This window comes from Peromyscus eremicus, chromosome 1 (genome assembly GCF_949786415.1).
Source record: "Peromyscus eremicus chromosome 1, PerEre_H2_v1, whole genome shotgun sequence".
In the NCBI taxonomy this organism is placed as follows: Eukaryota; Metazoa; Chordata; class Mammalia; order Rodentia; family Cricetidae; genus Peromyscus; species Peromyscus eremicus.
Window position 1 is genome coordinate 98,826,479 of NC_081416.1, and position 24,478 is coordinate 98,850,956.

The following is a 24,478-nucleotide window of genomic DNA, read 5'->3' on the forward strand; positions in this document are numbered from 1 at the left end:
CCCTATCACAACCATCACCTGGACCTGCGACTTGCCTGTCATCACCAGCACGGAGACCACCATTTTCACTAGTGTGTCAGCAAAAAGTGTCATCCAAAACCTCTGGCTCCCAAACCGTAGGGGGCAGGAGCAGTGAGGCTGGGCTGAAGGCCATCCATGGCCACTCACCTGCCTCCTCCTTCTCGTTGACCTCAAAGCAAGTCCAGTAATCCTTTTCCCTGATGCTCACATTGCGGCGGTCCAGGATCTCCAGGGCAAGCTCCTCTGCTGTCATGGATGCCGGGATCTGCAGAGACCCAGGAGAAGATCAGCCAGCCCCAAATGTACCACCAGCTTCTGTTGGTCCACACTCTCCTGTGGTTCAGGCCCCAAACCCACTCCTCCTTGGGTCCGCTGAGCCCCGAGATGCAAAGAGGAGTGTCTCTGGGGATTCTCATACATTTCAAAGTGGCCATCTGTGCCTGGCCCTGGCCCAGCCCGGCTCAGCAGCCCCCACCTTGACATGCTGTTCAGTCTCCACCTTCTTCTCCTCCAGGTACACGGTGCAGATGAAGTCACCGGCATGCTGCAGGAGAGACGGGGCTCAGCTAGAGGTCCGGGGAGCAGTGCTAGCAGCCAGCACAAGCCTACCCAAACCCTGGCGGGCACCTGGGTCCCACTGGCAGTGCCAGCCACACGCATCTTCACAATGGCAGTGACTTCCTCCCTCTGCTTCCTCAGCTCCTCCTCGTCCACCTGGGAAGGGCCGGCTGGTCAATGCCATCTGAGAGGCTCAGCCTTGCCCACCCCCTCCCCTCATTGCCTTCCCTAGCCCCCAATCCCGGCTGGGACGTACACTAAACACCACCACATAGTGATTGATGAGGTCTTCCACCACCTTGCCGGCCTTGTAGTCCTGCCCATCCGTCTGGAAGAGCGTGGGCCCGAACACAATAGCCAGGTTGTGTGTGTTCATTTGGTTTGTGTCTGAGAAGCACTGTACACTGGAATGAGAACAGAGGAGCCTGGCCCAGAGCTTCCCCACCCACCTTCCCAATTCCCATCAGGACCAAGACTGGCCAAGGGACCGAGGTCAAAGAAGACAGCGTGGACCCTAATTAAGGAGTGAAAGAGGGACACATCTCAGATCCTGGCAAGGTACAGGGCTGGGAAGCGAGGGCATTTGGCCTCAGTCACCTGGCCCCAAACAGACAAATATTCCATCCCCTCTATCCTGCAGGAAATAAGCTGAGATACAATATCCAAGATCAGGGCAGTCATTGGTTGGTTCCCAGGCCCACCTGCTTGCCCACCTGCGGGCAGTCAGCCAGGCTGGGAGTTAAAGAATCTTCTCCACCCATCCACCCAGAGCCTCACGTCAACATGGCCCCTCACCAGTACAGATGGCTGATAAGGGCCTTCACGGTGGCCCGGTTGACAGGGGGCAGATGCACCAAGAGCTCTCGGTACCTGGAGATCTTTTCCTCCTCATCCTCGATCTCTGGGTGGGAGGAGACAGACTGGGTTAGAAACTGGTCACCAATGCCCCCTTCCGGCAGCTTTGCTGTCTCATGATGGAGATAGCATTCCCAGGCACCCGGCAGGGCCAGGGACTCCTCCACCATCCACCTCCAAGCCACCCCGTCTCTGTAGAGCCTGACTAGAGGACTGAGAAGCAGAGTAGGCAGAGGAGCTGGGACAAGCCTTGTCCAGAGTAGGATGGGGACATCCTGAGGTAGGGTGGACAAGGCTGGATACAGAGAGCAGGACTCACCAGAGGCCTCCAGCCAGGCCAGGCGCTGCGCACGCGTGAAGAGCCCATCAGGCAGGTCCCTCAGGAAGCGCTTGAGTGCAGAGGAGACGTCATCCACGTGCTGTTCTCCCTCTTTGAGGTGTACGGAGCGTGCATCCTGCCGCAGGCTCTCCAGCAGTCTCTGGGTCTTAGAGGTCTGACCACACTTTCGATAGATACCCTCCGAGGTCAAGCCTGGAGAGGGAGTCACACCGCTCTTTTTAGAGGGATCCTGGGCACTGGGGTGGGGGGGGGGAGGAGCTGGGGGTCACCACAGAAGGGGAGTGGCTGGACCTCGGGGGGGGGGGGGGGCGCTCACCACACTGTGTGATGTAGTCCACACAGCGGTACACAATCACTGGGATGTCTGAGTCCCCAAGCTGTTGCTCTGAGAGTGTGTCTCCCAAGCTGGCTGCGGCTTTCTGGATGGCCCCTAGCCAACCCATGAAGTCCAGTCGCCGCTCGCCCTGGATGTACAGCGTCCTGGACCAGAGATAAGTCATTCTCCCATCTGTCTGTCCTGTATCCCACCTCTCCCCAGGCCATTGGACTGCCCTCAGACTTCCCCAGGCTCCTCGGGGGAGCTAAAGCTCACCTCCTCCGCTCTACCAGCACCAGAACTTGGTTCTCGTTGTCTCCTTGGATGGCTGTAGACGGGCCAGTCAAGGTGAGGCCTAGGCTCTGTTTATGATCCCCAAACTGTTCCCTCATGAAGCTCTCTGAGACCACACCCTTGGGTTCCACCCATCAATCTAAAGGGTTACTCCTCTACTCCAAGGAGAGGAGAGGATATGGGAGGGCAGGCTGGGTCAACTGGCCTCAGGCCAGAAAAGAATTGAGATTTCCAGATAAGGGCTGGGGGGAGGGGGGGTTGGGACAAGAAGCCCTAGAGATTGGGGAACCAGGCAAGGTACACGTACAAAGCTCTTGCAGTCTCCGGAGTTGCAGGGGCTCTTCCCAGGGCCCCTCTGGGAAGACAGCCCGGAGCTCAGAGCCAGCCAAGGCGAACCAGCCTTCCTGGGCCTGCTGGAGGCTCAGGCCAGCTTTGTAGGGTAGGCGCCCAAGCCGCTCAAAGTCCCGGGCTAGCAGGTCCTCAGCCAGGGGAGGCACGAATGCCTAGTTGGGGAAATAGTGGGGAGAGACAATGTAAACACAGCATAGCCTTCTGGAGACACCCAAGCTCCCTGGCCTGTGGGTAAGGGTTCTTTCCCATCTAGCCACTTCCTTTCCTCTTCCCCAAGGCAGAACCTAGCACAGTGACAGAACTCTGGTATCATGTCCTGCTTTGTACCCATTTTGATGTGTCCTTCTCTTGGGATGTCCCTTCTCTGGGTTCCAACAGTGCTCACATACTTGGCCATCTGCTACATCACTGGATTTGTTACTGTGCCTGAACTCAGTCTGTCTGCCCCACACATAGAAACAACAGAAGACCCAAGACTGGTACACCTGGGTCCTCAGGACTCTGGGCACGGATCCTCAGAAGGCATAGAGAGCTCAGCAAATGAGCTAACGAGGGATGAAGAGCCCCAGACTCTCAAGGCACAAGAGGGCACTTGGCTCTCGTCTCTAAGGCGGCTCTCTCCTCTGTAGCCTCCTTGCCTTTCTCGATAGTCTGAATGCACACCTGCAAGGCTAAGAAACTCACTTTCCTGGAGTCAGCACTGTCTACACTACAGTGGCCTAAAAACTTGCCCCTCATAGGGTACCACAAGGCTGCAATCTGTTTCCCTTGTCCTGAGTCTGCTAGACCCCCACCCAGCTCCTGGAGCAGGAGCTGGGGCTCACGGGGTTCAGTCAGCAGTCCCACTCTGCCTCTGTTGTACACCTGCCCGCTAACCCAGGCCCACCTTGGCAATGCACTTGACCCACTCGTGAGCGAGCTCTGCATTCTCCAGCCCAAACAGGTACAGCCGTTCTCCCTCTGTGTACACCTCAAAGGTGTGCTCAAAGCTGCAAATACACAAACCAGGATTCACCCATCCAGCCCAGCCCTGGCCCCGTTAACTACCACTCTCTACCCCCTGCCCTTGTCAGTATCCTTCCCCTGACCCCCAGGAGGTGGACAAACAGCCTTGGGCTGCAGCCTCGTGAGGTAAGGTCAATGTTTTACAGTCCTTTGTGTGGACCTGAGAAGGTCCGGTCCTTCTCTAGGCCTATGGCCCTGTCTCCCCAATCAGAAGGTGAACTTGATAGGCACTAGTAGTTTGTGGTTATGGCCAGGGATGCTCACCCGTGGGTGTCCAGAGGGGAAACTGCCAGGCATACAATCTCGTTGGCCCGAATCTCCCCATTGGGTGTCACTGCCCGTTCATTCTCGTAGTAACTCAGGACCCCATCACTAAGGACACACCAGCGCCGGCTGAACTCTGGGGAGAAGTTTGGCAGAGGAACCATGAAGAAGCCTCCAGGTTTGCTGAAAAGCACCGTGCTTTTTTCCTGGGTCCCTGCTCCCTCCCGACCTATAGGCTCTTCATTCTGACTCACGCGTCCCACAATTCCTCCAGCTGCAGCCCTCCGCACCTAGTCCCCCTCTCTCCCTGTTAACCCCTCCGTGAACTTTTGGCCTCTGTCTTAGAGGCCAAGAGTGCTGGGGTCTTGATCTTACTTCTGTTTAGATGTTAGATCCCATGCTGTCCCCAAGTTTTAGGGCAACCTGTGTCCCTCAGCCTGGGTCTGCCCTCTCTCTGGCTCTTTGACTACTCTGACCTTCTGCCCACCCTGCTCCCTCTACCTGTAGTTCCAATGGCATAGGAAGTCCTGGAGGCCCACCCCATGCCCACTCTTCTTTGCCAGATGCATACCTCATTCTATAGTCTGTCTCCTCCTACAATGGCTCTGAGGATGCACGAGATCCCCAAAGGGGACAGAAATGGGAAGCTGGACCATGAGAGGTAAGAGAAAGAACAGAACACCCAAACCAGGCCGGCGTCCACAGCTTTCAGCACTAGCCTCAGAGTGGTTCAGAGCTTCCTGGCGCCCAAGGTGAAAAGGATGACGCAGGGGAGTTACATAAATGACGGGGGTGACATCAATGATATTATCAGGCAGAGGGAACTGGACCAGGAGCTGCTCGGGATTACAATGTCTGGGAATCAGAGGGCTTTATCTGGGGTACTCCAAGAAGGGGTGCTGAGAGAGGCTGTAAGAAATGGCCTCTCCCCCAGCAGGCTGTTCCTCATCCTGTCACTGCCTTCTGAGGGCAATGAGCCTCCAAGCCTGTCCCCAAGGATATGCTCTCCTACTGTGGTCTCCTTCATTCTGCAGATGTACATCAAGTTCCCACTGGGTACCAGCACTCCTCGGGTGCTCAGGCTACAATAGGTACCATGTACACAAATGTACACAATAGTGGACCACTGAGCCAGGTGTGGTGGCTGTCTGTAATTTCAGCTACATGGAAGGCTGAGACAAGATGGCAGCTTGAGCCCAGGAGTTCAAGGCCCAGCTCTGGGGAGCGCAGAGACTTGTCTTAGAAAGAAGGAAAGAAGCTAGGTGATGGTGGCGCACGCCTTTAATCCTAGCACTCGGGAGACAGAACCAGGTGGATCTCTGTGAGTTCAAGGCCAGCCTGGTCTACAGAGCGAGATCCATGACAGGCACCAAAACTACACAGAGAAACCCTGTCTTGAAAAACAAAAAGACTAAAAATCAGATGGAACAGTAAGAAGAAAAAAATAGGATTGAGGGTGACAGGCAGCACAGTATAAAGTGGCTGGGGACGACATGATATCCCTGTAGACATGACACTTTAAGGGATATTTGAAGAAAGCCTTTGGGGCAGACAGATCAGCAAATGCAGGTTCCTGGTGGGTGTGAATCTGGCATGTGTGACAAAGCAAGGAAGTCACAGGGCTGGGGCAGAATCTGGGGAGGGGTGTCTGTGCTATAAGAGGGTGGGCAGCTGTCAGTAGCTCCTGGCTGATGTGTAAGGACTGGAGGTTGTACTTGGAGACAGGGAACACATGGAAGGCAGCTGAGACCTGAGAGGGGTGGCTCGCAAGTCCAAGTCCCCCAACTGCCTTCCATCCACATCTGGAATATGCCAGACGCCCAGCCCATGGCCACACCCAACGGGGCTCCATACAGACTTCAGGCTTGGGGAAACTCTGTGGTGCCATACCCAACTCCCGCCCCAACCAGCCCGCTTCTCAAGCACCTACTGTACACAAGAGGCCACGTCCAGGAGACTTTCCAGGTGGCTCTGCCAGAGTGTTGTAGAATATTATTTTAAGATGTGTTACATTTGTTTATGCTGTGGAACATTTGTTTTAATGATGCAAAGATGTGTTGCATCCTTTTATGTTGCATTTGTTTAACTCTATGGAGCTGTGTTACTGTGCCTGTCTAAAACATCTGATTGGTGAATGGTCAATAGCAAGGCAGGAAAAAAAGGTAGGCAGGGCTGGCAGGCAGAGAGAATAAATGGAAGGAGAAATCTGGGATCGAGGAGATCAAGAATCAAGAGAAAGAGGAGGACTTCAGGGCCAGCCATCCAGCCACACAGCAAGCTACAGAGTAAGAAGTAAAGAAAGTTATACAGAAATAGAGAAAGGTAAAAGCCCAGAGGCAAAAGATACATGGGATAATTTAAGTTAAGAAAAGCTAGCTAGAAATAATCCAAGCTATAGCCGGGCATTTATAAGTAATAATGAGCCTCTGTGTGTTTATTTGGGAGCTGGGTGGTGGGCCCCCAAAAAGAGTAAAAGAAAAAACAATTACACCAGAGTCCCCTTATACCCTCGGGTCCACCAGCAGAGCCAGCTCCAGTTTCCGGGCCTGCAGCCAGGCTCACACACCATGGGCCTGGATGGGTATGTGCAGCACTCACCTTCCCGGGCCTGCAGCCAGGCTCACACACCATGGGCCTGGATGGGTATGTGCAGCACTCACCTTCCCGGGCCCGGCGGTCCTGTAGAGGCTTGCCGGCAGAAGCAGTTTTGTACAGGAAGCCACTGTGGCTCACAGTTGGCAGGATAACGGAGTAGTGCTTTTCCAAGGGCTTCACTGAGTCCAGCCGAGGGACCTCTTTGGAGTGGAAGAAAAAATGGTGGTAGTCATGCTGGGTGTCCAGGAGGTGATCTCTGGGGCAAGGTACCTAGGCTCACGTTCTGGCCACAGCGCTGCTTCCTCAGCTCCCTACCAGCACCCTCAGGCTCCTACTGCCACCTCCAAGGTTTTGAAAAGCCACATCTCTACCTCTGCCCACAAGTGGGACTGTCACTCCATTCCCAGGGCTCTCCGCTCCAGTCTTTCCCACCTCAGGAAGCCTCACTCCCTCCCAAGCCCACCCCACACTCTCTGTTGGAGACACAGAGCCAAGCATACTGGAATGAGGGGGGGCTCTGGGCCAACTCAATAACATTCCCTAGAGAGAGGTTTGTCCCAGACAGCACAAAGGCCAGGGAAGTAGCCCGGCTCCAGTGGTCAGCACGGAGGGTCCTGCTCCCTAGCCCAATCCAGCTGGGTGGTCTGTCGCACCTCCCTAGACACCTGGGCTCTCTCCAGCCCAGCATGCTCCACCCACCGGTGGCCCAAAGCCCAGAGCCCCAGCCGCTGAGCCCCACCCTCAGCCTTAGGATGTTGCCTCAAGAGACCAGGTCTGGGCCATAACCAATGCCATTCACCCTAGCAACCCCCTCTTCACCCCCCTCCCAAGAATGGGAGCCAAATGGGACCCAACCCAGGTCTGTGATGAAACACCACCCAGAATGAGTAGACAGACGACAGACAAGGCTGCTGTGTAGGTCACACACACATGGCAACACCCTCCTCCACGGCAACACAGACCCACATACACAAACCCCAAAGCCTTAACACTCCCAGCATGAGGAAAAAGAACCTAGGCAGCTCAAAGGGTCATCCCGGAACAGACACTCCTACGGACCCACATTGTAAGTCAGGACAGAGCACACAAGATAGATTGTCCCAGACACACAGACACAAAAGGACACTCACAGAAAGCCTAAGTGTCCACTGACCCATAAACCCCAAACACGCCGCCCGAGGGACCACCAAGGAGCTTCAATCACCGCTTGGGAGTGGCCTGCAAATCTAGGTTCTCAGCTGGGCCACGGTTTCTGCTGGCACCCCTGTAAACTCCTCTAAAATGCCAGACCCTGCCAGCAGAGGACAGGGTCACTGGCCACTCACCTGTGCTCTGGTTATTCCGTAGAAACTCCATCTGCAGCGTCTGTCCAGCCTGCTCAGCGAGAGCCAGGGGTGTGGGGGCTGCGGGGTCCCCTGAGAAGCAGCTGACCCCAGCCCCACAGCCCAGGAGTGCCTGGGTCTCAGCCAGGTCCGTGGTAGTCACTGCAGCACACAGGGCCTAGAGGAGAGGGAGGGTCAATTGGGGGGGGGGGTTGGGAGAGTTGGGGGGGTAGGGATGGGAGCATGCAAGAAGGGAGGAGGGAAGAGGAAGGAGTCACCCAAATCTGGGTGGACCATCCTCAGATTGAAAGAGACCAGGGCTTGGGGAAGCCAGAAGAGAAGAAAAAAAAAAAAAAAAGGCATACAAGTCAGAAAAAGAAGAGAAGGCAAGCCAGGGAGGCTGGGCAGAGGCTACCCAGCTGAGGCTGGGGTCCTAGCCACAGGGCCTCACCCTGTGGGTCCTGGGGCACAGCTGCTGGTCAGGCTACAAGGAGCCCCTGGAGGATCTCAGGCTCCCTCTGCCTTGCAGCGGGGGCAGAGGGCGGGGCTAAGGGTTGTAGCTAATTCCTCCCACATTTGAATTCCTCACTGCCTGCCCAGCCCTCCCGACCAATGAGAGCCACCACCCTTCTGGCTTGTAGGCCAGACTGGGCTGGGCTGAACTGAGGGCTGGACGCCTAGGTCCTAGGGAGGTGGAGGCCTAGCTTCCACAGAGCTCTGGGAGCTAGACTCAGCCTGCCTGGATAGGGCTGCTTGGAGGAAGAGCTGAAGGCCACCCATAGGTCACAAATGCCACCCTGCTGCCTCCAAGAGAGCTGTCTCCCACTCAGGCTGAGCCAGATCAGGGTCCAAGACTTGGTTCCCGATCTTCTGGGGTCTGGGGCCCATATGGGGCCTCATCTAGAATGGGGTGTGGATGGGGTGGGTCAGAGCAGTCCAGCTGTTTTTCATGAGCCTGACAGGAAATAGCATCCCCATCAAGTTCACTCCTTTTGGCAGGATTCTGAAGGAACAGGACAGGGTGCGGGAGACAGAGGAATCAGGAGGAGGCAGCCAGATGCTGAAGACATGGCCCTGGACCAAGAACCAAGCCTGACCTCCTCCCTGCATTGTCCTAGCTTTCCTTATGCAGGCCCTGCTGCCCTCCGGGCCTCAGTTTCCCCATATGTTCACAGCCCTCTAAGCTGACGGAAGAGATGGGTTGAGGCAGAGGAACGGGGACAAAGGAAGAAAGGGACAGGTTCAAGGGTCTCTGACAGTGCAGGGTCAAGAATCCCAGGGGCTTGGTGTGCTGACCTTGTCCAGCTCCTCTTGGTTGCCAAAGAGTGGGTGGTAGCGACGGTACTTGCCCTCTCGGTACTTGGCCTCCAGGTGGTATCGCCTGGCACCAGGGCTGCTGCTGGGCTGCAGGGCCTCACTAGGGGGCACGTTGGCGGCCCAGAAGTGGTTCCCAGGGCCATTGCCCAGCTGTAAGAAGAGCTGTGGGTGTGGGCAAGAGGGGAGAGGGGCAGCTGACGCTAAGAGGTCCTGAGAGGATCAGACCACACACCCGTTTTCCCCGAGGGGGACGGGAGGACTGGAGCAGCGAGGTCTGCTGGGGGCCATGGTACTCTTGCTCGAGACCCTGGGCTCTCAGCCCAGATAGTCTCAGACAGTCTGATAGGTGAATGTTTGAGGCCTGGTCTCTGGGGGCCTCGCTGTTGTCTCGCCCAGCCCCACATCTGGAACTCTGCATTCCTGAGGCTGTCTCAGTGAGGGGTGGTGTCTAACCTGTCAGCCAATAGGGTAGGCGGGGACTTTGGGTCTATCTGGATGAGAGGAGGTGGCGGTTTCCAGGAGGTGAAGGAGAGCATCATTAGGGCCAGGGTCATTTCCCCCTTCTGTTCCACATTCACCCTATCACAGGCATTGCTGGGCTCCCCAGCCCACTTGTTCAGAGTACTGGAGTCACAGTGGTGGAAAAAGCAAAAACACCCCCTGCCTTGATGGACCTGCTCGGGCTTTTTTTTTTTTTTTCTCCCTGGGCCTTAGTATACTCATCTGTATCCTGGGTATTCTAATCCTAACTCAGGATTATTCTGAAAGACAATTCATTAACAAAAGCAACATTCTCTGTATTGGTATGCCAAACTCATAGTGTGGGCATATGAAATGGATATGCTATAAAGTCCCCAACTTAGCAGTAAGGCCCTGGGGGGCAGATTCCTGGGTCTAGCCTCCTGCCTCAAGTTCCCCATAACAACCATTACATACACAGGCACCGGAGAAGTTCAAATGCATAGGCATAAATATATGTACACATGTGAGCCTCAAATCATGCATCATATACACACTGTGCACAGAATTCGGGTGCAGTGAAAGCTCTGAGGAGCTGAGGGGGGTGTGTGCACAGTGGAGAAGAGCCCAGCTCAGCTAGGGCATGGGGTGGAAAGAAGCAGGCTGGGTGGTCAATGTGCAGTAGTTGGGTAACCTTAGGCACATAACAGCCCAATCCTGGGCTTCAGTTTCCACATCAGGACAACAGCTGAACTATATCAGGGGTCGGCAATTCTCTAAAAGGTCAAATAATAAGTAGTTTAGGGTTTATGGAACACATACAATCTCTGTCAAATCTTTTTTTTACAACCCTTTAAAACTGTAAAAACATTCCTAGTACACTAGCCAGTTTGCTGATTTTGCCAAAAATAGGCTTTTCCAAAATCCCCACCCACTACATCATCCAGAGGTCCCCTCGCTCCAAAGTTCTGAGGTCAGTGAGATGGAGGATGGAGGGCAGCAGTTGAGAGGGGAACCCCAAGCGAAGGTGACAAGCAGGGCATGCCCACCTGGATGAGTGTTTCTGTCCACACTTTCCTGTCCATCTTCAGGCTCCGCACCTTGGACACTCCAGCCCCCAGGCCACGGTGCTCCCCTGCGATGAGGACCAGACACAGTTCCTTGGGTGCAACCCTTCCCGTGAGCACTCAACCATCTCCAGTGCTCCCTAGTGCTCCTCAGGCAGGCCTAGAGCTAGTTTGCAACTCCATTTTGGCATGGCTCCAGAATCAGGTCACATACCCATTGCTCACACCTTACCAGGGCTCCCTCCAGTCACAGTGGACCCTCCAGGCCACTTTCCCTACCAACTGAGTGCTTTGAAGTGCAAATCCCTTCTCCATACCACCAGCTGTTCTAGTAGTAGATATAAAAACCTATCTGCCCCCCTGCCATCCCTAACTTTCTGCCTCAATTCTTTTCCCCATCTCCCCACACAGCCATGCCTTCCGGTCATTCAGGTCTCAGCTGACATGTCACCTCCTCAGAGATGTCCCAAACAATGGCACCTTCTCTTCCCACTTCTTGCAATTCCAATACTTCTATTGGCTCCTGTGTTTTCCGCCCCTCCCAATGCAATGCAGCTGCATATGAACAGGATCCTGGATCTGGCTTTTGGTTTCTGTCCTCAGTGCCCAGAACAAAACCTGGTACACAATAAGCACTTGATATATGTCAGCAGAACGAAAGGAAAGCCTAAGGTTGGAGCTAGAGAAATGAAGCTTGTCAGGTACAGGTTCCAGGAGGGACCCAGGACAGGGGAAGTGAGCGAGGGACATTAGAAATACCTGTCACTGCTTGGCTCAAGCTCTGGCCCTGCCTCCATGCACCATCTTCCATAGAGAACCACATCCACATAGTCAGCCTGTATCAGCTCCACGAACGGATGCTTTCCTTACATGATCACCAGCGAAGCTGCCTCTTCTCTGCACACGGACCTCATGGCCCCAGGGCCTGACATCTGTCCTAAAGTCCCACGGGCCTAGGGTTCTTCCCGAGTTCACTGACTCACCCAGATCTGTCCTTCCTCCTGAATTCCCACATCAAAGTCCACCTCACCGCTGCAGCCATGCAAAACCAGCATCTAGACACTGTCAGCTCTCAGGATAAGCCAATGCCCAGTGTGCAGCAAGCAGTCAGCAGATGAATACGCCTTGGGCCCCACCTTCTTCCATTCCCACCCTCCTCAGCCGTGTATCATGGAGACCTTCATATGTAACCTTCAAACCACCCTAGAAGGCTCTTGGCTCTTCCTCTCCTGCTGCTGGATGGTGCAGCAGCCCCCTCAGGTCTCCAATCTTAGCTTCTGCCTATGAGCCAGAGTCTGGCCCACAGAGCTGACCAAGCCCCTGGGCCCCTTGCCTTACATCCCCTCTGGACAAAACACTGGCTCCTCTCTCAGCATGAAGAGCCCTTGGTGGGCCCGGCCTCCTGCATGCTTCTGATATGATGGGGACACCAGATTCCAATAGCCTGGGCTCCGATCTCAGATCATTTACTTGCCAGGCTACTTACTTGTAGCCCTGAAAAAAAAAATACTTTTCCCCGCCACTTTGTCTGTCCCCATCCCCATGGGGAGAGTATAACCATGAACTGGGGACCAAAGGTCACTCCCAGAAGAGCCGATGGTGCTGGAGCAGTGTTCGGGATAAGGGCTCCAGGGCCGGCCGAATAGGCCGCCTGCGGTCCAGCGGCCAGCCTGCTGCGCGTGCACACACCCACCTGCACAGCTCTTGCAGATGACAACACAGAGATTGATGGAGGCCCAGTCGGGCTGCGAAGCCCCACAGTCCGCACAGAACCTGTTGGGGGCAGCAGCCCAGATGCGCTCGGCCACCTCTGAGGTAGACAGGGCCTCTGCGATGGCTCCCTGCATGGCCTCCAGCCACTGCTCCTTCTCTGACTCTGAATCAGCTGAGAAGCTGGGGACACAGAAGTAGGACTGGTGGGAAAGGGCCTGGAGGGATTGCAGGGTCGGTGTGAGGGAGGTGTGGCTTGGAGAGCTCTGGGTCAGGAAAGAGATCATCTTGGGACTGCTGGGAAAGCAAGTATGAACAAAGGAACCATGAGAACCAGGAGCAAAAGGGGGAATCGGGAAGAGGTGGAGACAGAACAGAAGGGCTAAGCCAGGGGATGAAGCGGTAGATGTTTAGGACAGAGAGGGCAGGACGGCACACAGGCAGAGGACAGGGAGGGCAGGACGGCACACAGGCAGAGACAGAGAGGGCAGGACGGCACACAGGCAGAGGACGGGGCCAGACCAGCAGAGAAGACAATGAGGGATAGACTGGGATGGGCCTGAGACAGGCAGAGCAGGCAGAAGGCACCCTAGAACGAGCACCAATCGAGGGTGTATATGGGAGGGCAGACAGAACATAGAGGTGTGTGCTATCTCCACCTTCAATCTCCTTCCCATCCCAGCCCCAGCTGTGACTCCATCCCAGAAAGGACTCCAATGGGGGTCCACTGTGGTGGTGCACGCCTTTAATTCCAGCAGAGGCAGAGGCAGGTGGATCTCTCTGAATTCAAGGCCAGCATGGCCTACATAGTGCATTCCAGGGCAGCCAGGGCTATGTGTGGTGATATTTTATTTGTGCTTTAATAAATAAAGCTTGCCTGGAGATCAGAGGAAAAGGCCAGCCATTATAAGTAAACAAAGAAGTCAGGCAATGTTAGCACATGCCTTTAATCCTATCACTTGGCAGCCAGGGATGTGTCTGGATCTCTGTGAGTTCAAGGTCACACTGGAAACAGAGCCAGGTGTGGTGGCACATGCCTTAAATTCCAATACTAGTTAACCATGGACTGTCTGTACAGACAGACAGGAAGTGACAGAACTAGGCAGGAAGAGGAAGTGATGTAGCTGGACAGAGAGAGCAAATCAAATGACAGAACAGCAAGACATAAAGGCGTGGGGAGACAGGAAGTCGCTCGCATTTGGAAGCTGCCAAGTTGGTGAGGTAAGGTTAGCTGTGGCTTTCCCTATTTCCCTGATCTCTTGGGTTTTCACCCCTATATCTGGCTCCGTGTTTTTTTATTTAATAAGACCATTTAGAAATTCATCTACAGCTATGTAGAGAGACCCTGAAGAAGAAGAAGAAGAAGAAGAAGGAGGAGGAAGAGGAGGAGGAGGAGGAGAAGAAAGAGAGAGAGAGAGAGAGAGAGAGAGAGAGAGAGAGAGGAGAGGAGAGGAGAGGAGAGGAGAGGAGAGGAGAGGAGAGGAGAGGAGAGGAAAGGAAAGGAAAGGAAAGGAAAGGAAAGGAAAGGAAAGGAAAGGAAAGGAAAGGAAAGGAAAGGAAAGAACTCTGTCAGCTTGAAACACAGGGATCCCTGTGTTCCTGCCACAGCCTTCTCTTCAAGGTGGGAAGTTCTATCTGGACAACAAATGCAGAACTGTCTTCCTTCCTACAAAAGCTCCCTCTGAAGCTGGGCAGCAGTGGTGCACACCTTTAATCCCAGCACTCAGGAGGCAGAGGCAGGTGGATCACTGGGTTCGAGGCCAGCCTGGGCTACAGAGTGAGTTCCAGGACAGCCCAGGCTACACAGAGAAACCCTGTCTCAAACAAACCCAACAAAATAAACAAAACTGGCTCTTTTGCTGCTGCCATTGCTGCTGCTGTCACCACCGACTGCAAGTCACAGCGAAGTGTCTAAGAGTCCACACCACTTATAACCTACCAGCATAGTCAAGGAAGGCAGCGCTGCTGGAAGGGCAATGGCCAAGAGCGCCTCTTTGGGAGGGGGCTGAAGACAGCCTCCCCCATGACAGCCAGTAGAGGAACTCAAAAAGCTGCCAGGGCCTCAGAGAAGCAACGAGCATGCTCAGTCCACTGCAGCAAGCCCTGTAGGCCCAAGTGTGGAAGCCCTTTCTGCTGAACATCTATCGGCCTCATCAGGATAGGTGACAGTAACCAGGGGGACAGCCTCTGCAGCCGACAGAAAGGGAAACCCCAAAGTGGCTGGTGGCGGCTGTTGCTGTCACTACGGATAATGCCAGAGAATTACAGGGCCGATGACACACGATATTTCAAATGTAAGAAACAGACAAACACCAACCTCGCTCTTGAGGTCCAAGGTCACTTACCCTGCTATCACTAGGGACAGAGTGAAGCCACCAAGACCGACAATCCAAGAGTCACGAGTCAGATACCAGAGGGCCTGCCAGGCTTTAGCCAGGGTGGTGACAGACACAGAGAGGGGACAGCCAAGGCAGAGTGCAAAAGAGGTAGACAGTGACAGGCTACATGAGGCAGAGAAGGGCCATGAGGGAGATGTCCCAGGAGTTAACAGGCACACAAGCTTTGAGCATAAGCAGGTTCTGCCGGAGAACCCACAGGCTTGGGGTTGGGGACGGCCGGGTGGTACTACAGAGCAATACCCAGGGAGAGAGGGGGTGACAGGTGCTGGCGGGACACCTCATGAACAGTGTGGTGGGCAGGAAGAACAGAACTGGCCAGACGAAGACGGGCGAAGACTTCTGACAGACCACGGCAGGTGGGTGAGCAAAGCAGACCTGCTCCATGGCGTAGGGCTGGAAGTGGGGGGAAAAGGAAAATACCAAGAGGATGTGGGTGAAGCCAGAGGTGGGGCAGGGGCTCACCTGAAGATGCGGTAGGGGGTCGTGAGGTCGAAGCTGCGCCGGTCCGCTTCCTTCACATTGCCCACATTCATGTCGATGAAGGTGATACCGATGCCCAGCTGGAACTCCTGATGGGTGCGGGAAGGGAGGGAGGCAAGGCTGAGAGCAGGCAGGGCTTACGGTCCAGGATGGGGGACGGGGAAGAGCCTCGGAAGGAGGAAGGGACTGAGCGGGGACAGAAGCCTGGACTAGAGCAGCTGGGCTGAGGGGCGTGGTGGCATAGGAGCTGAGTGGGACAGGAGGGGAGGGTGGTGCTCAGGAGATGGATGGAGGAGAGGCACAGGCAGACAAGAGGGGAGAGGGGGCATGCATGAAAGGCTGGAAGGGAAAGTACTGGGTTTGAGTCCTAGCAAGACCAGGGAGGCACCAGACGGACAGGAGAGGGGCAGGGAAGGGAACCGTGATGAGCACAGGGCGGGGAGAGCTCAGCGGCCTGGTAGAGTCCTGTATACCTCCAGATTCTTATAGAGTTGTACTTTGTCCCCAACCACTGCCACATAAAGCTTATTCTTGAAGCCTCGTAGCTCCAGGCTGCCAGCGCGGTCAGGCTGCTCAGGACCTCGAACTCCCAACACAGAAGCACTAGAGAGCCGAGCACGGGATCGCTGCTCAGCCACTGCCTGCTGCAAAGCCTGCATCCACTCGTTCCGCTCCACTGCAAAAGGGTGAGAGTGACGTCTGAACTCAGCTGGCAGGGACCCCTGGGGCCTCCTGGCTCTAGGCTCCCCAGGAATCACCTCGCTAGGAAACCCACTGGCTTGGTCTGTCACTTTTCCAGACTTCTCTAGCTTGGACAGCCAAGGCCTCGATGCCATCTTGTCTGGCTTACACTGGGCAAGCCACCACAACTGTCGGAGCCTGCATGCCCTGTCCATGCTGACGTGTGGTTCTGTGGAGCTGGGGAGTGTCTGGGAAGGAGCTGGCTACAGTCAGTACTTCCCTCCTCATCCTCCCCCAGACCACACAGGAATGATGCTTCCCTGGGTATGACGTGTTAGGGAACAGACGTACATTATTCCCTTCCCACTCTCCACAATGTGACCAAACTTCCAGTCCTTCACACACACACACACACACACACACACACACACACACACACACACACACACATACACACACTCCTAAATTCCCACCATCGCTCTCTGCCCGGAAGGCGAAGGTCCGATTGTTTGTGATCACTTCAAACTTCTGGTCCCCAATAGCAGCTACCCGGCAGATGCCGGCTACAGGGACAAAGCGCTTAGAGTAGGCATCCTGGGGGAGAGAAGAGCTGCATTTCAGAGCGGGAACCCTAGAGCCCCGTGCCCAGCTCCACTGAAATGAGGGTGGCCAGGGATCACTCTGTACTGGCCCTGATCACTGCCTTCAGCCAGCCCACAGACCACTGAGGACTAGGCCTGAAGCAATATTGGGGTTCAGCTTAGGCCTAGGCAGGAGCGAGGGTCAAGTAAGGGACTGACGGAGCCCTCACCTTGTTACTGTCGAAGTATCGCAGGTAGTCAGCATCCAGTCTCACCCATCGCCTCTGATAGATGTAAGACCTGACCAGGCAGAGGCAGGGATCAGCAGAGACTGGGACTGAGGAGGAAGGTCCCACCATTACACCCAGTCCCCCTTTCCTTAGCACCTAGATCATCCAGTGGTTACCAATGGTTAACGTGTGTGGAGGGAAAATTGCTCAAATAATCTTGGACCCCTCTGATTTGTGGATCCACGACACCAGTATCCTGGAGCATGCCCTGTCCCCACACAGATACTAGAAGGTGCTGGCAGACCCCACTCACCCCTGTGGTGGGTTCTTGTCCAGCCAGCCAGCCTTGATGACCGGTGTGATGGGGGTGGAGCCCCCAGGCAGCTCATCCATGGGGTGTGGTGGGAGATCGGGGATCAGGCTCCGGAAGGGTGGGTTCAGGCCACCGGTGGGCCACCCGCCACTAGAACAAGAGAAGGCGGCAGCGAGGCTGAGGGATGATCTCTCAGGCTACCGCTGTGACAGGAGGGCAGGCTAGGCTGGGCTTTGGAAAGGAAGGCGGCTGAATGGGGGGATACTCACTTGGGGATACCCTCATAGGCATGGTCATCCTCATCTTCGGCATCATCCCCAGACAGCTCCTCCCCCTCGCTCAGCAGACTAGCCACCCGCACGGCCCGTGGGACTCGGCTTGGCAAGGGCTCCTCCTGGACCCCCAGGACCACTCAGTGTCACGTGTTCCCTTCAAACCCCAGATCACACACCCCCGGCTATCACACCCACTCGTCCGCTCCATCCTCAACCCACAGCTCAGCACTTTTACTTCTGTTTCTGCACCCCTCCCCCAGCAGCTGAAACCACACAGGGACCAGGGTGACAGGGTCAGGAGAACTGGTGGCAAACACTCATCTAGGGCAGGGAGAAAGACAGACAGACAGGCAGGCAGGGAAACAGAAAGACTCAGCGCGAGAGAGACACAGTGTATGATCAAGAGGAAAGGGACATGAGGACACAAGAAGCAGAGGGACAGATGCCCAAAGACACAAACAGCAACAGACCACACACACCCAGCCAGAGCAACCCAAGACCAGGGAAGCCATAGGCCAGAGAGCTGCAGACCCCAGGATGAGGTTCTGGGGCTGACTCCTATGCGGTGAGACAGCAAAGGGAAGGACCCTCTCTGCTAGGGGAGGAGATCCTGGGGTCTCTACAACCAATGAGCAGCCAGCCCTCCCTCCACGACACAGGCAGCCATTGCAACCCCAACCACTCACCCTGCCTACCTTGGTCATCACGTTGGCTGGGGCCCGCGGGCCCTCCTCTGGGATATCATCATAGTCAGAGTCGTCTGGGTAAAAAAAAAAAAAAACCAGGGAGGGGGTGGCTCAGAAGCCAGGAGCTTGACCTCCTCTAAGGGGCACTAGGGCTTGGTTTTACCAAGGCCACTCCTAGGCTAGGATAGTTCCCACCCCCACCCAGGCCTGACTTTCAAAAGAAAGGCACAGGGGACAGGAAGTGCTATTTATACTGAAGGAAAGGAAGGGCCACCACAAGGAGGCTGACCAGGCAGCAAGCTTTGGAGGCAGGAGTGGGGACTGTCCAAACAAGGCCTACAAGGCCAGAAGAATCAAGACAAGCCAGGGGTGGCAGCCCCAACTCCAGCGGCACTCAGACGGGGAACTTCGCTCTACCCCAAGGGTCAGCCATGCTCATGCTTGGCAAGCAGAAGACAGGGAGGAGAGAAAGAGCGTGCTCTCGTGCTCTCGGAGGAGGCTCAGGACACCCAGGGACTGCCGGCCACCAGGCAGAGAGGGAGCATGCCCACTGCACGCTCTCCAGGGTTGATCCTAGGAGACCACCCAGAGCCCAGCTGTCCTGTAGCACTCACCAAACTCTGGGAACAGGCGGGGAGGCTTGGGAGGGATCTCAGGAGGACAGGGAGCCGGAGACAGAGGCTGCTGAGGCCCCTGGGGGAAGGCAGACAGGAGGGTGGACAGGGTCTCTGAAGGCTCTGGTTGGGGACGGGGTGACACCTGTGGCAGCAATACCTCCTCCTTAGAGGGAAGGCTGAGAACAGAACAAAGTTGGGGGTCAGTGTACAACGGCCAGGGTCCTGACCCACTAAAGTTCACCTGTGTCAGTGTGTAACAGCCAGGGTCCTGACCCGATGAAGTTCACCTGTGTTAGTATGCAACAGCCAGGGTCCTGACCGGCTGAAGTTCACCTGTGTTAGTGTGTAACAGCCAGGGTCCTGACCCGCTGAAGTTCACCTGTGTCAGTGTGTAACAGCCAGGGTTCTGACCCGCTGAAGTTCACCTGTGTTAGTGTGTAACAGCCAGGGTCCTGACCCACTGAAGTTCACCTGTGTTAGTGTGTAACAGCCAGGGTTCTGACCCGCTGAAGTTCACCTGTGTTAGTGTGTAACAACCAGGGTCCTGACCCGCTGAAGTTCACCTGTGTCAGTGTGTAACAGCCAGGGTCCTGACCCGCTGAAGTTCACCTGTGACAGTGTGCACCGGCCAGGGTCCTGACCCACTGAAGCCCTGCTCACCTGCAAACACTTTCCTACCCAGACTGCAACCTGCCTTGCACAGCCTCAACCACGCTCACTCAGCAGCACCTCTTGAGCCCAAATACGCTGGTCACTTGGCCCCAGGGCTCCAGCTTTTAGACACGTACATCTCCATGCTTACTAAAAAGGCCAGAATGGGGCAGAGAAGGCTATTAAGGGGGAGGTAAGTCTTGACATGTACCATGGAGGGTATAGGGCATTTGCTGACAGAGAAAAGATGGGATTGGAACAGGCACCGAGGCCAGGGCAGAAGACACAGGGCAGTCTCAGAAACTAATTCCTAAGGCCCAGATTATGGTCTCTGGGCCAAGGCCCTCTCCTTTTTCTGTCCATATTTAGAAATTCACTATATCCCGGTGAACTCAGCTCCCTCAAATTCTCTTCACCCACCACCTGTTGTCCTAGCCTGGTGATGAATGTCTCCTGAAGGGCTTTGACATCCAAGACACGGGTTCGAACCCCCACCTTGGTGTCTTCATTTCTGTGTGTCCTGGGCTAAGTGCCTAACCACTGAGGGTCTGGATCTCCTCTTCTGTGAAGTAGGAGCCGTTTTCACAGGCAGAGGGGGTGAAACAGTGGGTTACATACCAACCCACAGGATCCTCAGTGCCCAGCAGTTAAGACTAGCTGGCTGTCGAGGCCTGGTGGCCTGGCCCCATCAACTATCTCCGTCCACATCGGCCAAAGGCTAAAGAGGGGCAGCAGAGCAAGCAGCTTCCTCCCAAACCCTGATTACTTTTAGCCTGGTCTGCTCTCCAGTGTTCCCAGCGATGGATAGCAGCATGTGACTGCCGTAATCGCAAGGAGGTCTGGGAAGATGACCAGTGCCCCTCTCCCTGCTCCTTGTCGTAGGAGCATCCCTGCCTCTACAGCACTTCTCCCCAGCTACCCTTCCGTTTCCCTAACCCTTCTGTTCTCTCCTGTTCATGAAAAGCATTCCAAATAATATTCTTCAAAGTATGTCCCTCCTGCCAACACTTTGGTAGCATCCAAGCTAAGAGAATCCCAGCTCTACAACTACATGCTTCTTGGAATGTGCTGTTTCCACATAGCTTGTACTACAACCATGCAGACAGGGGGGCACTTCCCCATGGAGTCATGACCTGCACGAGGTGGTACAGCAGCCCAGTTACCCACACAGCACCGCCACAGTCGCCTGCATGGGAACTGTAGGGGGACCAGGAGAAACTGTCAGCAAGCTCTGGTGTACAGGCTCCTAAGTGTAGTGCCTGGGAACACCCGCACTTGTGGGGCTCCTAGAAGGTGCACGAGCCCCTTGGAACACGAAATTTCTAAGCAAGGCTGGCTCCCTGCGAGTCACCTGCCCACCTGGTCCTCCGTCCCCCACCTCTGAGCCGTCACCTGCAAGGGTCACAAAGAATGGCTGCTAGACAGCTGTGTGGACTGTGACGTGATGGCTGTCAGGACCCCTGTTGCTACCCTGGTAGCAAGCTGTTCTCTATACCCTGTCTACCTCTCGGGGAGCTGATATCAAGGGGAGGTGGTACCGAGAGTATGATGTCCCTAGTGGGCGCTGCACCAGGATGCTCCCCGAGTTGACCCCGAGTCTCTGCACAGGAGGGAAAACATCTGATTCGAGGTCCCCACAGCCGAGTGAAGAGCTTGGCTGAGTGGGCAACAAGGGCATGCCAGACAGGTGGGTGGCAGACGGGAGGACCAGCCTGTGGACAGACTCACAAGCTGACCGTTCTGGTTGCAAGGGAAGTGAATGAATGATTAAATGATGAGTAAACATCTGAACGCAAACATGCCCAACAGCTTGACCTGGTGCCTGGCCCTGGATCATCAGTGCCGTGTCCTTAGACATCTGGATGAGCAAATCAACCCATCACAGTTGCCTCTAGACAGCAGGAGGAAGGGGCTGTGGAGGCCATGCTCAGGCGTCAGCTGAGAGCAGAACGTGAACTACGGGCAAGTAGGGATTCCTATTCTCCAAGGCCAAAGTCTAAGTGGGCCTGGCTCCCTATTGCCAGCCTCCTCCCTCAAGGGGTCTGAGGGGTGGAGAGTGGCTTCAGGGTGCCCACTTGTTCCTCATCCTCTGGGACCAGGCAAGCACAAACCCTCCTCACCTTGTCTACCTCCACCACTGTCCTGATGCTCCACAAGCCTGCCCTGAGGCTCCCTACCTGCAGGTGCCCTCTGTCCTTATCATCTGTCCCAGGAGGGGAGACAACAGGGCCTCTCATAACACTGGCAGCAAGAAACCTCCATGAGAGCCAGACTGCCTGGCATAGGGCATCTGGTACTGCTGAGTCAGGGCCAGGGCCAGGAAAGGAGAAGTGAGGTCAGAAAGGCACAGCTTGTGGGAAATCCCCAGGGGAGGGAGCAGTATCCCCTACCGAGAACAGAGCCTGGGGAGCACCCCTGAAGCAGCCCTTGGGTGTCTGCTCCTCACAAACAGCCCCAGGTTGTTCCATTCTCCAATCCAGTGCAGCTCTGGCCTCAGCCCAGCCCGAAGCACTAGGGATCAGCCCCTCCAGGCCTCTGCTCACCCTGCTCCTTCTCCTTTGACTTCTAACCCCACTCCCAACCCAAGGAAGCACCCTCTGTACCTCAAAATGCAGCCCACAGGCCCTGGCAAGGCAAAGCTGCACCCCAGCTTTGCTGTCCCCCAGTCCTTTCTCTAGCCAAGGTACAGTTCTAATTATTATGCCATTCACAATAAGACTAGGCACCCGGAACAGAGGTGATCCACCTCAGCCTGGGTCCTGAGCCCAACAAGTCTGACCTTCCAGGTCAGGGGAAGTATCACGGGACCTTGTACCCAGGGCTGGGGGACATATGAGGACCCCAAGTCTAAGTAGATAAGATTAGAATAACCCCGACACTAATGGTGTGAACCAGACTTAAGGCTTTGCTAACAACTATTACGGGCAATAGGTGCAAACAGAGCCCGTCCTGGGCACAGTGAGATGTGTGACTGCTCCAGTTTGGAGGCAGGCAGATCTGGGTTTGATTCCCAGAGCTCAGTCATCACCTCTGAGCCTCAGTTCCCCAAGCTCTGATTAGCCTGCAAGCTTACTCACACTGCACAGTTACAGCACAGTTTCTTACCTAGGCTGTGGCCAAAGGAGCCTCAGCCCCAGAGGCCAGGCCATAAGCTGCATTATAGCCTTCCCCTCCAAATGCCCTGTGCTCCCCTCCCAACACATCTGTCTATAGCCTCCTGCAGCCAGAGAAACCAAGGCTCACTCTGAGGGCAGGAGGAGTGCAGAGCGGGGCAGCCTAAATGTCAAGCTGACTTGGGACTAAGTCCCCATTCCCTACCCACTCACTCCCCGGCTGCTATAAAAAGCTAATCTGAAATCTATAAATATTCATTTACCTTTAAATTGTATGTATGTGCATGTTTGTGTAGAGGTATACACACATGAGTGCCAGAGGACACCCTGGAGCTGGAGTTACAAGTGGTTGGGAACTGTGAACCAAACTTGGGTCTTCTGCCAGAGCAGAATGCACACTTAACTTTTGGGCCATCTCTACAACCCCAAGCTGCAGTCTATACACATACACTTCAAAGCCTTTACATAAAGCGTTCCTTTCACCTCAAATACCTGTCCCTGTCTGGCCACATTCCTACTTTCTTAAGAGGCACACATCCCACGTCCTCCACCCCTACTATGGGCTTTTCCTTGTGACTCAGGTTTCTCAGGGGCTTCCTTGGGGGTCCCCCACCCTCTATACTACTTCTTTCTTTTTAAGATTTACTTACGGAAGTGTATGTGTAAGTGTGTAAGAGAGTGCACTGCCTGCATGCAGGTGCCCACAGTTGTCAGAAAAGGCAGCAGACCCCCTGGAATTGACATTACAAATGGTTTGTGAGCTACCATGCAGGTCCTAGGAATTGAATTCAGGTCCTCTGGAAGGGCAGGCAGCCAGTGCTCTTAACCACTGAGCCACCTCTCCAGACCACCTCCATACTTCTGATCATTCCGTATGGCTACATCCTTCAGTGTTTGCTTCACTGAGATGACCTCAGAGGACATCCCACCCCAGAGTCAGAACCTTCCCCCTAAAATGTTACATGGGCCTTCGAGGGTCCCAGGCCAATCCTAGGACCCTCACCAGCACAGCTGCAAGAGGAGGCCAGGCCCAGTGATCTGGAGACATCAGTCTTTCCCGGTGTCCCCTTCCAGTGGTAAACTTTCCCAGCTGCCCACTTCCTCCTCAGCAGCTGGGTCCCGGTCCTGCACTCCTTGCTTCCTCCATGCCAATTCTGTCCTTCCTCCTCCACCTTGGGGCTGCTGCAGCTGCAAAGCCCTGCCTCTGTCCTACTCACTTCTGCCCAGGCCACAATGCGCAAAGTTCTTGTCAGGCTCCCTTTGCTAGAACGGAGGTCTGTGGCCTACATGTCACTGAACACAAAGGGGCTGCCCTGAACAGCCACCCTGCCAGCATCCTGCTCTGGAAAGGCCCACAGTCCACCCTTCAACGGCACCCAGTTAGAGTTCAGCACACAACCAAGGCCCCACAGCCCAGGGCACTTCTTCCTGGGCCAGGGGCTCCTTTTGCTAAGCACCACTGTGGGCCAGGCCACTGCTGGGGCTTTCTACAATGAATGACCACAAACCAATTCCCTTATGCTTAAAACACACTTCTCCCTCCAGGAAACCCACCCAAACATTCCCCCCTTTAGTTCACACAGCCCACTCGGCCCTCCACACACTCCCCTGTCTGACTCCTGCCGAGCTGCCTCACAGACCAGTCCTGTTGTGGTGGACAGGAGGCAGGCAGCATCATACACCATTCTGCTCTCTGCACCTCCTGGGTCTAGTCCTACTTTCTCCCTGGGGACAAGAAGAACAGGTCAGCCCCTGGGGAGCTTTCAGACAGTTCCAGGACCCTCCTCTGACCCAAAGGGTGCTGGGTTCATTGGGGATTTCTCATAACTGGAAAGAGGGAAGGTCAACCTCATAATCAACATGTACCCACCAATTAACAACCCTGGCAAGCAGGGGAGGACCCACACAAATAAAATGCCAGTCCTCGGCAGGTAGATCCCTGTCACCTCGGGCTGGGGGTAAGGGGTTTAGATGCACA

At 55.2% G+C, this 24,478-nt stretch overlaps 1 protein-coding gene across 1 annotated transcript in view; it reads right to left on the bottom strand.

The window, feature by feature from the left end:
• Positions 1-24,478, bottom strand: part of Arap1 (ArfGAP with RhoGAP domain, ankyrin repeat and PH domain 1) — a 37,828-nt gene that overhangs the window by 8,292 nt on the left and 5,058 nt on the right. The window contains exons 2-25 of the mRNA XM_059270289.1: positions 18,734-18,912; positions 18,129-18,193; positions 17,428-17,552; positions 17,159-17,308; positions 16,846-16,915; positions 16,508-16,628; positions 15,827-16,029; positions 15,336-15,442; positions 12,458-12,657; positions 10,747-10,832; positions 9,218-9,400; positions 7,925-8,099; positions 6,665-6,799; positions 4,005-4,140; positions 3,622-3,724; positions 2,692-2,887; positions 2,367-2,418; positions 2,091-2,254; positions 1,754-1,966; positions 1,375-1,480; positions 836-983; positions 649-735; positions 497-565; positions 169-286 (exon numbers count right to left, since the gene is read on the bottom strand). Coding sequence (XP_059126272.1) covers positions 169-286; positions 497-565; positions 649-735; positions 836-983; positions 1,375-1,480; positions 1,754-1,966; positions 2,091-2,254; positions 2,367-2,418; positions 2,692-2,887; positions 3,622-3,724; positions 4,005-4,140; positions 6,665-6,799; positions 7,925-8,099; positions 9,218-9,400; positions 10,747-10,832; positions 12,458-12,657; positions 15,336-15,442; positions 15,827-16,029; positions 16,508-16,628; positions 16,846-16,915; positions 17,159-17,308; positions 17,428-17,552; positions 18,129-18,193; positions 18,734-18,912 — 3,191 coding nt within the window. The remainder of the gene's footprint in view (positions 1-168; positions 287-496; positions 566-648; positions 736-835; positions 984-1,374; positions 1,481-1,753; positions 1,967-2,090; positions 2,255-2,366; positions 2,419-2,691; positions 2,888-3,621; positions 3,725-4,004; positions 4,141-6,664; positions 6,800-7,924; positions 8,100-9,217; positions 9,401-10,746; positions 10,833-12,457; positions 12,658-15,335; positions 15,443-15,826; positions 16,030-16,507; positions 16,629-16,845; positions 16,916-17,158; positions 17,309-17,427; positions 17,553-18,128; positions 18,194-18,733; positions 18,913-24,478) is intronic.